Source organism: Pseudopipra pipra, chromosome 8 (genome assembly GCF_036250125.1).
Source record: "Pseudopipra pipra isolate bDixPip1 chromosome 8, bDixPip1.hap1, whole genome shotgun sequence".
Classification (NCBI taxonomy): Eukaryota; Metazoa; Chordata; class Aves; order Passeriformes; family Pipridae; genus Pseudopipra; species Pseudopipra pipra.
The window spans coordinates 4471957-4483802 of NC_087556.1; the positions used below are offsets into that span (position 1 = coordinate 4471957).

General features: G+C 39.8%; 1 protein-coding gene across 3 annotated transcripts in view; it reads left to right on the forward strand.

Annotated features, from left to right (window-relative positions):
• Window positions 1-7318, forward strand: part of HERC4 (HECT and RLD domain containing E3 ubiquitin protein ligase 4) — a 31218-nt gene extending 23900 nt beyond the window's left edge. For all 3 annotated transcript variants that reach the window (XM_064662281.1, XM_064662284.1, XM_064662282.1), the window contains 7 exons: window positions 78-221; window positions 1106-1272; window positions 2072-2138; window positions 2348-2430; window positions 4122-4305; window positions 4906-5008; window positions 5934-7318. In XM_064662281.1, the coding sequence (XP_064518351.1) occupies window positions 78-221; window positions 1106-1272; window positions 2072-2138; window positions 2348-2430; window positions 4122-4305; window positions 4906-5008; window positions 5934-6142 (957 nt within the window). In that variant the 3' untranslated portion in view covers window positions 6143-7318. The remainder of the gene's footprint in view (window positions 1-77; window positions 222-1105; window positions 1273-2071; window positions 2139-2347; window positions 2431-4121; window positions 4306-4905; window positions 5009-5933) is intronic.
• Window positions 7319-11846: the final 4528 nt, after the last annotated feature.

Genomic DNA, 11846 nt, shown 5'->3' on the forward strand with positions numbered 1-11846 from the left:
AATTGAGAATTATTTTGAGGCAAACCTTGTTTTACAGCCTGTTTGCAATTCAATGCTGACTGAGTTGTGTCTTTCAGGTTATTTTTGTAGGGGAAGAAGCTGTTGATGCTGGAGGTGTTCGCAAAGAGTTTTTTTTGCTCATCATGAGGGAGTTGCTAGATCCCAAGTATGGAATGTTCAGGTATTATGAAGAGTCCAGGCTGATCTGGTTCTCTGACAAGGTAGGGTGTGATCTATGTTCAGTAATTTTATTTTAACTTACAATATCTATGTTAATGATACATGAACGTGGTAGTTTGTGGTAGTTCTGTTTCAAGAGGGGAAGCTGAAGCAAGTATTCTCATAAAATGGTTATTGTTGTCATTGTTAGATAAAACCTTCCCCTTCTGTTTTCCCCATTCCTTGCTTACTCCTTACCAGCCGGCCCCAACCCAGACATGTTAGGGAGAAGTACCAGCCAGAACAAACTGATTCCAAGAGCAGAATCAGTCAATCAGGGTGGCAGAGTAAAAATTCCCGAAGTGGCCTGTTGAACAGGTCCTCCTGTGTTCAGTCCCATTTATGAGTGATAGGTGGTCACCTAGTTGTACTTTCTCAAAAGGTTTGATCACTGACTTTTTAGTCCTCCTTCACAGAAAAGCACTGACTAGGGTGGCTGTATCCCGAATGGTGACATTTCCAGTTTTGTTTTAAGCCTTGGCTATTAAATCCAAGGAGGTCAAGAGGGAGCTCCTCCCTCTTCTTCCCAGTGATAATTTTTTTAAAAATTGGCATATCTTTAAGCACTGCACAGTGCAATAGGAAGTCACTGACAAAGCCAGAATCTTAATGCAGTGTTTGAGCAGTATGTGTCACCTGTAACACAGAATATGTTGTAGCTCCCCCCTCTTTTTTTTTTCTGAGTAGAAAGGATTCTGTTTCCTTGGATTTCATTCTCAGCTGGTTAAACTTTATCCTCTTCTCATCGGTACTTAGGGATACCTACATATTTAAAGAAAATAGAAATGAACCTCAGATTATACTGCACTGTACACTTTTTCCTGGACTCTGCAAGATTAAAGTAACTTCTTTATTTTAAACCATGTTGTCTGTTTTCTGTTCTTAGACCTTTGAAGACAGTGACTTGTTTCATTTGATTGGTGTTGTCTGTGGGCTAGCAATATATAATTTTACTATTGTAGACCTTCATTTTCCTCTGGCTTTGTACAAAAAGCTATTGAATAAGAAACCATCCCTGGATGACTTAAAAGAATTGATGCCAGATGTTGGCAGGTAAGCAAAAAAAAAAATGGATGCTGCTAGAAATTAATTTTGAAGTCAACATTTGCCTTTAAGAATACAACAGGGTGTTTTTTTCTTATTTCCACACTAACTGGATAAACAGCTCAGAGTAACTTGCAGCCGTCATGTTATTTGGGCAAGGAGACACAGTGTTGTGAAACACCTGCTTCTAAGTGCTTGATGTTAGTGTTTGTGCCTTTTACTGTTCTACAAGAAATTCAGGGGAAAAAATATTCAAACCCCTTAAGTTTTAGTCATTAATTTTATAAGGCTAAGTGTGAACATAGTTTTAGTTCCAAATGGCTTAAGTTGAACAAGAAAATATTTTTGCTTAGGAACAAATATGTGTTAAATATTTGCCTTTGACTAGGGATTCGAACAGGTTCAAGTGAGTGGAAAAGGGTTTTTGAATTTGCCACAGTGTATTTATTGTAATGCTAAAGTTTTCATAGATTCAAGGAGAAATCAAAGATGTCAATGGAAGAGCCAGTCAATGGTTATTATGTACTTACTACCTCTAGTTTGGGAATCCCTTAACTGAAGTCTAAGATAGGAATCTTCTCTCTTCACAGGGGGGAATAATCAAAAGGAAATAACACTACAAGTAATAGTAAAACGAATGCTTGAGATTTCCCAGCACTGCACAAGGTGCAAGTCAATGAGCTAATAAATGAAATCACAGTAGAAAGATATTTTCAAAACTTGAATTATCAAAGCATAAAGAACACTTCAGGAAAATACATTCTTCTTTCTTTCCTCTGGTACGAATACTTTGTACCTTATTTTTCAGGGGAATGCAACAGCTATTGGACTATCCAGAGGATGACATAGAAGAAGCATTTTGTCTTAATTTTACTGTAAGTTTGATATGGTGTTTGAAGTATGTCTTATCAAGCTCATACCTTCTGTTATAATTGCCTCTGATGGAGCGTTTGAGCAAAAGCATCAGCTGCTGATTCCTACAAGTTTTAGTTCTGTGTCTGCCATTCATGTTGCTGTTAGCTAAGTGGTGGGAAGAAGTACTTTATGCAGTAAATAAGATTTATACTATCTTTATTTCAAATAGATCACTGTGGAAAATTTTGGTACAACAGAAATTAAGGAGCTTGTTCCTAAAGGTGCTGACATTCCTGTAGTCAAACAAAATAGGTGAGTTCTGTGGGTCGTGGGGTTGGTTTGGTGTTACTGTCTGCCTTGGGAATGTAACTGGGCTATAAATACCCTTTGCTAAGCTCTTGCACTACTGTTGGAGGGCAAAACTACTTTGGCTATTTTCCCAAGCTGTTCTCCTGTGTATTATTAAAATAGCTGTTGTCTTGTATTGATACAGGCACAGGCTTCCCAGAGAAGCTGTGGCTGCCCCATCCCTGGAAGTGTCCAAGGCCAGGTTGGACAGGGCTTGGAGCAACCTGGGATAGTGGAAAGTGTCCCTATTCATTGACCAGGGTTGCACTAGATCTTCAGAAGTCCCCTCCAAGTCAAACCAAAACCATTTTATAAGATTAAAAATGTTTATGGTTCTGCAGGAGGTTATATATCATTGAAATTCAGTGAGTGATAACGAGAACTTTGACCTAAGTGTCATTATGTGGCAGCTATTCATATATAAATATTATTTCAGTGAAGTCTTCCCTTTGTAGAGCAAGATAACATCAGATAAACTAATCTGGTGTTACTGTCAGAAGAATATGTGGCAGGTGGGTTTTTTCCTTGGTTGATGACTCTGTAACTTGGATTTATAAAAGCAGCTTCTCCCACCCTTTGTTCCCTTTCTGCTCCTGGAGAATAGGCAGAATATATCTGGTGGTGCTTTTGTCTCTTTTTGCAGAATACTACCATTTCCTCTCTGTCAATTCCTGTCATGTATTCCAGTCTGTTCTTTAATCTTCATGAATTCTCTGTGCTTGTACTTTTCCCAGAGTAAAGGGAGAATGGCATGGAAAGAGCATACTTTATGATAACTGCATGCACATGTAAAACATGGTAGCTTTGCAGTTCTCTAGTATAGGTTTGATGTTCTGTCACAAAGTGACAGTAAAATTGGAGTTGAATTACGAGAAAAGTTTCCAGGTGCCCATGGAATGCCTGCTGGACTTTGTTGTCACACATTGTCTTGCAACAGTGAAGAATTCCTCTTTCTCAAGATCTAAATTTTCCATGATGCTTTCAATGATTTTAATAATTATTAACATAGAGTATACACTCTGCCACTGTAGAAACTAACACTGTTCACTGGGCTTGATTAAAAAAACCCCCATAATGTTGAATTATCACATCAAGGAATTTTAGTTCTCCCCTAAATGCTGCAGAAGATGTTTCCAGCAAGATGGGAGAACTCCTCATACCAAAGCACAGATAACAGGCCATCTGTTTTCTGTGTCCTGGCTCCTTGGCACTGATCTTTCTACTGGACAAGACTCAAATGTCCATTTGAAGTTGATTAACATTTTTAGTGCTAATATGGTAATCTTTTTAATTAAGAAAAATACAGAGTTTAATTAAGAAAAATGAGTTTAACCAGTCAGTTTCAGGGCACTGCATGGAATTGAGGCCTCTCAGCTTGTTGCCACTGGGTCCAGTTCACTGCAGTGCATACAGATAATGTTAACAGTGCTTGAAATAAATCACACTGAATGATACTGCTTTTCTGGGGCACATTAGGGACCCTGCCTTGGGAGGTGTCGTGGGCAAATACATTTATGCCCCATTTTGTCTTCACTGTGGTGAAGACAAAGCAGAGAATGCAATATATTAGGCTCTTTTTTTGCTTAATTTTCTATGCTGTGTTTATACAGAAATGGCTGCTTCTTTATTTTCTCACATAATTCTTCTTCATACAGGCAAGATTTTGTAGATGCATATGTGGATTACATCTTCAATAGATCTGTGGCTTCCTTGTACAGTGCATTCCATGAAGGCTTCCACAAAGTATGTGGAGGTAAAGTTCTCCAGCTCTTCCAGCCCAGCGAGTTGCAGGCGATGGTGATTGGGAACACAAACTATGACTGGAAAGAACTGGAAAAGGTAAGAACCATACTTAGCTGTTGGTTTCATGCAGTTTTAATTTCAGGGTGCAAAAGTGTCCTTTTGAGCTCTTGTTTTAATTTCAGGGTGCAAAAGTGTCCTTTTGAGCTCTGTTTTAATTAACCTGACTTCTGATCTTTATTGGATTGACTGACATCTTAAAACATCAGTGAATTAAGACCCTAAAATATTATTTACCTACCTTTAGCTTTAAAAAAAAAAAAGACCTTAAGCTTTTCCATCTAATTTCTGAAGGAAATCAGAAGAGAGAGGAAGAAAAATCCACAGAACCCAAAGGCAGCTGTGTACAATGTATTGTGTTAGAAAGGGGAAGGTGAACAGAATACAAAGAGTTACTGAAAGTAAATATTCTTGATTGCCAGAACTCAGTGAGACTTTGTTTCTATTGGCATTGAAAATGCTTTGTAGTACAGGCATCTGTCTATATAGGTGAAGTCAGACTGAACAGCTGAAGAAAATAGACTGAGGAAAGTAGTAATCCCTCACTTGCTGTATTTGTTTACACAAACTGCATTCGTTCTACTTCAGTGTAATGTTATCCTGTGAGTGAACAATAACCCCATCTCCTGCTCATTTCAGAATACAGAATACAAAGGAGAATACTGGGCAGACCATCCTACAATTAAAATTTTCTGGGAGGTTTTTCATGAGTTGTCTTTGGAGAAGAAGAAACAGTTTTTGTGTAAGTATTTGAAATGACTTCACAGAAGTTCCTGGCTGACCAGGGTTGCTGGGGTTTCAGGCTCTTGCTGTAAGAGGGCAGACGTAAGTACTTGTCTGTAAGGGTGTGATTATCTTTATTTGGAAGAAAAAAATCATAGTGAAAGAAATTCATTATGAGCTTGTCTCCAGTTTTGCTGGGGTTGTCCTGGGTAATTCTGAGTGATGAGTAGTTACAGATCACAACAGCTCAGAGCAGCATTAAAAAAAAAAAAAAGAAAACCCAATCCTCCCAAAACACAGTAACCTAAACCACTGCTGTCATTTATCTGATGGCTAGGATTTTTTTCTTCCCGTGTTTTGACATAAAGTTCACATCCTCTAGGTTTTTAATTGCACATAGATGGAATTTTGGAGTTGTAACTGATTGGAAGTATGTGAAGGTACTTATATGGACGAAAATGTACAGATAACAAAGTAATCAAAGCTTCCTGTAAATGAGGTTTTGTTGAGAATAGATCATAGATTAGTTTCCAGTTCAGATGAATTGCTTATTGAACAAACTAATTCTGTGTGTTTACAAGATACTTGCAAGTGCTCAGCAAAGGTACAGCCAATGGATTTTGAATTAAAAAGTTCTGTTGCATGAAAAACTTTATAGTATTTCTCTCCCTCTCTTTTTTTTTAAGGACTATTTGGCTTCATGTGCTAACATGAAATGCTTTCCTTTATGTGTTAGTTGTTGCGTTACAGTTGTGAGTTTGTATCTGTAAACCAGAGACCAGGTTAAGGCATTATTCCCTGTTTTTCAAACTCAACAGAACTTTAGTGTGAAAAGCCAACCATTGCTGGAATTATTAGAAAGGCCAACAATGATTAGAAGTGCATATGTGGCATATGTAATGTTAATCTTAAACTGATCACAAGACTTTGTTTTTTCTTGGCAGTGTTTCTGACAGGCAGTGATCGTATTCCCATTCTTGGAATGAAGTGTCTTAAACTGGTCATCCAGCCAACGGGAGGAGGAGAAGATTATCTTCCGGTAGCTCACACTTGCTTTAATCTTCTTGATCTTCCAAAATACACAGATAAAGAAACCCTAAAATCTAAGTTGATCCAGGCTATAGATCACTATGAAGGTTTCAGTTTAGTGTAAGTTCAGAGATGAGAGTTCTGTGTAATGTGGGATCATTAAGTTGTTGTGTCTTTCTTGTGATGGTAAATTCAGTGGATTAAATGATGCAGTTGATAATATAATGGATAATTTGCAGAAATGTTCAGTGGTACGGATATTCATTCATGGGAGCCAAAAAAACATTTCCAAAACTGAGGAACTGTCTTAATACATACCTTCTTGTACAAAGCCATGTGGATTTTGCCATCTTACAATAAAAATGAGAGTATTACGGGAGTCAAGTTTCACTAACATGAATTAACATTTCACCTTATGCAAACAATTTGGCGTGTGAGTGCATGAGAGACTTGCTTCGGTTTTTCAAATCACTTAGTAAGGACATTTAACTTTTTTTCCCTGATTAAATTCACTTGGTAACTTTTCATTTTGTAAATAATAAATTTTTGTGATAAAGTAGTTATGTTCCGATAGCAGTATGGTTTCTATTGCTTGTAATTGAATATGAGCTTCTTTTATGGCTTTTAACAAAAAAAAAAAAAGGTGACTACTCTGATTTCTGAAGATATATATTTTTCTGGTTTGTTTTAAGAACCTTAATAACGGAAGTGATTGTTTAAGAGACATTCATCTTCACGATGTACAATCCATGAAGCAGTCACTTAGTGCCGATACAAAACCAAACTGCATACAATGGCATCTTTAATATGTGGATGGACAAGCTGACTTAATACACTGTTTTATTTTTAAGGACTGATTCTGTAATTAAGTGGACACAATTATAAGAGAGGTTAATTTATCAGTTGCAACCTCTGCAGTCATGTGTCAAGAATACAGCTTAAAAGAAAAAGATGCACCAGCTGATTGTTGCTGTCAAGAGGTTAAACGTTTATTTTTAAATGCTGAAAGCGTAGTTTATGGTTTCTAATAGAATTTTCACTTTTTTCCAGATAAATGCATTTGAAATAACCTTTAACACCCCTCTCCCCTTTTCTTAAGATTTTATTTTTAGTATAATTGCCCTGAGACGATTGTGCTTAGCTGGACACTTTCGGATTTGACTTTTCCTTCTCTGGTTAAATTCCAGATTTTGTGGTGTTAATGCATATGTGACTTGCAGCTGTGAAACAAATATTTATTTTTTTTAGATTTTTAAATGCAGTGAAAAAATTCAAGCTATAATAAAAGACTTGAATGAAAGCCTTTGTTGGTTGATGTGTACAGATGCTTGCAGCCTGCATATGTCTTCGAGTGGAGGGCAACTTTTGCATGGATTACATTGAGAATACAACTAGGATACCAAGATCTCACTTGAAAAGCAGGGAAATCCATTCATTGTAATAAATTATATAACATGCAGTTCCTGGCAGTAGATGTACATATGATACCAAACAGGTCAGTACACTTAAAATCACTTTTTTTCCTTAAACTGTGTTTTTACAGCTTTCTCATGAAGTTTAACCTCAGTAATTTCTTGTATGCAGCCCATATTTCTTTTCCTGGCTGGGAAATGCTCCCTCTTGTTAAAAACAAGAAAACAGCAAATACTAAAGCAGCTTAATCTTATTATATATGGAAGAAACAAAAAGAGAAAAGAAAAGGGGGGGAAAAAAGATAATATACTGTCATTTTACCAGGTAATATTAAAACACCATTTTAAAATCATGAAACACCAAGATTGTGAAGGCAAATACTCAAAAATAAGAAAGTGGAAATGTAAAACTGTCTTACTCCTTTTCCCCTTGTGTATTATTACATATGCAAGTGCTGTTGTTTCTTTTTCTGTGGGAGTCTTGCTTCATTTGTTATACGTGGTTGGTGTTCACTAAATAGTAGGGGGTTTATCTTCAGTTGTGCAGGTCCAAGTCTGATTTAGTGCTTGTCATCTAAATCCATTTCTTCCTCTCTTGGAACATTAGTGGGATATGAGTAAGCATTGGAGGGTGGGGGGTCTTGAATGGTTGGTTAAACGTCACCTTAAGAATCCACTGGCAGAGCAGGGTTAGGGTCACTTTCCTCAGGACTTTTCATTCACCTGAGAATTCTTTCTGCAGTTTTGGCCTTGGTTTTATTCACTTCTGCAAGAAATGGAGTTGGGTCCTACAGTGCAAAATGTTCCTGACTATCTTAGAGGTGTCAGTTTATTCGGTGCAGGGAGGCAGGAGCCGTCGTCACAACACAGACATTATCTACATAACAAGGTAAAGGACTTGTATGTAGTACTAGAATAATTATTAGTCATTGTATTACTTCTGTCAAGCAGTTCAATACTTCCTGCAGTGCTTATGTTGCCCTTAGTTCATTTAACATCATGACAGCCCTGGGAAGGAGATCTGCTGAAGTTGTACACTTAGGTTTCCTCAGCCTGGAAGAAGGAGGGCAGCAGGAGGTGCTTTCTCTTGCTTGGATCAAGTATCATTTTGCATACAATATTTGATGCTGTGCATCATGTGAGGGGAAAAAACCAATCCCTTCTATGCTGAGCTAAAATAACCATGGTGTTAATGAAGAAAGAGTAAAGCTTTCCTTCTCTTCAAATCTTCAGGTAATCAGGTAAGCTTGTGTATCTCTTTTTAAAAGGATAATGAAAGCAGCTGGGGAATGGTAGCAGTTTGGGCTGTGGTGGGAGCATTTTACAGTAATTAAATTTTTTTATAAGGTATTTTTATTTGATAATTAGATCAGCATTTGATAAAGATTCAGAATTATCACTGCAGGAGGCCAGTTGCATGTCAAATTTGAATCCATCTCCACTATGGTTACTGAAGGAGGCTTGCTGTTGTCATAGCAGTGCAGTCATGAACTGGATTTGTTGCACCTGTCATGTTAGTGCAGGGGTGAATGAAGACTGAATTTCTGTGGCAGAACTACAGACATTTTTCCCCCATTTTCCAGGGCAAAACTAAGAACGCAGGGTAGAGCTATTAAAGCAGTGAGCCCTGCTCAAGCACAATGACTTGTCTCCTTTGGCACTTCATGGCAGTTACTGTTAATGAGGTTGTTACTAATCATAGAGCATGAAGCCACGGTGTTCCCTTTAAGAATGTTCATAAGCTACTTAAAAAAGGATTGTAATTCATTGCGCCTCTCTCTGCTGCAGTAAACTTGATTTATCCGTAATAAATGAAGCTTAATGTAATCAAATACCACTATAAAAGAGAGCTCTTTAAAGGCACGTGAGGTTCTGCAGTTAAGATAAATACAGGTAAATACAGTTTTCAGCATGATAGACTGGTGTACAGTAAGCACCTCAAGAATGGCTGTGTTGACTTTCCATGTGCAACCAGAACTATGTATTTGTGTGTACTATGGACAACTGCCTGACTCAGTTATTGAAGGGGAGAAGAAAAAGAGGAAGAACAAAACATTTCTTTCCTCTGATAAGTGACACTAATCAATACCCACTACCACGTGGGTATTTCTTAATTGCCAGGTCAGGGTGGGGTTTGGATGGACTAATTATCACCCTGCTGTTTTGGTCTGCTGTTCATGTTTGTGTTGGTCCAGTCTGGAGCTATGACTTCAAAAACTCTACCTGGACCTTGAAAGCTGTAGAACATCTTCTGTCACCTGCCATAACCAGGAAATTCCCTGGGCCTGGTCTGTGTGGACACCTAATCAACAAAATAACACCACTAGCCATCATTTCTGTGCACTTGAGTTCCCTGAGCATGAGACTGAGTCCTCAGGTATTCTATTTTCTTGGGTAAAGGAACCTGTTTGTGCCTATACACATTATTTTGTGCTGTGCTACCTGTTACACTGACTTCCTTTGTGCGAGTATCATAAAACTTTCTAACTGCAAACCTTTGCCTGTCCATTTCTGCACTGATGCAGAGCTGGCGAACAAGAAAAATGTTTTGTCTTCTGATCACAAGACATCCTGGGGTGGGATGAAGACACACAAACCCAACTAGCAAAAACATGGGCACACTAGAACTGTGCAGAAGTACTGTATGTCCAGACCTACTGGCTTCTTATTACCAGTGAACTGAACTGAGTTCCTGCATATCCCCTGGGTTTGAATGTATTTTATCAATCTTTTGCGAAAAACCAAAATAATATGTTGCCTGGTGTGTCATTAAAGCTCCCTGACGTGAGCTAGGGCAGCAGTCAGCATTATTTTTTTTCTCCAGCCAAAGGCACATACATCAGTTTCAGATTATTAGGAAAATGATGTTTAGGAGTTAATAATTTCAGGTAACCCAGAGCACCTGAATCCTGCACTGTGCAGTGAATGTCTGCAGGTATTTACTGCTTCCCCCCACGTGCCTGATTGATTACATGAGGAAACAAAAGCTTAATGAAGGCTTCAGTTTGAGTAGAATGCAAAAGTCAAGTTTCTTTCCCTTTTTTTAGCAAATACAGCAGCTTGACCATTAGAAGGAACAGACCTGGCAGACTGTAGCTAAAAAACACCTTCCTGTAGAAATTTTATTTGTCATGTCTTTAAAAAATTTCAAAGATTAAACTAATTTTGTTTGTTGTGACTTAGTTCTGCGGAGAGGCTCTCTGTGCGCACCTGCAAGCTGCCTGTAGTATCTCCACAAGCCCGAGGCTTTCCCCTGGCGAGAGATCATTATCCTAACAAAGGGAGAGGGCAGCTGCGGAGATTCGGGCGATCAGCACCACCTTCAGCTGAGGGAGTCCTTGGAATAGGCCTACAGCAAGTGGGAGGGGTTCTCTGGCCCACAGGCTGGTGTGGTAATGCAGCGCTCAGGCTCTGCAGGGAATTGGGGATTTCTCCTAGTGCCCTACAGTAGTGAATGCTCGGAGAATTTTCAAGTTTGGGGCAAGAGGGTGGTGATGCCCCACTGGGACTGAGGCCAGTCCTCCTGCCCGGAGCCGAGCGGGGATGCGGAGCAACTTCAGCGGAGCCGCTACAGAGCAAGAGGAGCCTCCGCGGGCTGCGGGGCAGAGGGGAGGGGGCTGCCGCGGGAGGGGCTGCCTGGGCGCGGCAGCCTCGCCGGTCCTGCAGCGTCCCGCTAAGGCCGGCCGGGGGTCCCCACGGTCCCGTCCTGGCCCCCGACCCCCGCGGGGCTCCCTCGTGTCCCGCCCCGGTCCCTCCTTGCCGCCGGATCCTGGCGCCGCTGCCCCGCGGTGAGTGGGGCTGCGGGCCGGGCAGGGAGTGCGGGGGCTGGAGCTGTGGGGGTTTGTGGCTTTCAAAAGCGTCCGAGGAATATCTGAAATCTGTAACTTAATTTGTAGTTGGCACGTGTTTGCTTTGTCAGTGGCTCCGTCACAGGAGGTTGCGGGGCGGGGGTTGCTCGGAGAGAGCCCAGGCTGTGGCTCTGGGGCGTGTGGAATTGGGGTGTGCAGGGAAGCCGAGTCTGCCGTGCTCTGTGAGAGTAAAAACAACAGTCCCGTGCTCACAGAGCACTCGGGTTTGTGTCTCTTAAGAAACTTAAAGACCTGTGGCCTTGCATCTGCTTTCACCATTTCCAAGGCAGGACGAATAGAGGCTTAAGGTGTGCCTTGCTAGAGTTTGCTTGGGCTGTTTTTTAAAAGGTTTAAAGGGCTTTTATTCTCCAGTCACTTTGTAGATAAGTATATTATGCAAATAAATGCAACTCCTTTTCAGTTGGACTGTTCTGGTTTGATATTTAAGCATAGATACTGAAACTCAAGGTACTCAGTGTGTCTTCCTTTTTCCAAACTTTTCTGAGTTTTCCAATTTGAATCTGAATGCTGGTTTCATTAGAATTTTGTACTTTTATAGCCCCTCTTA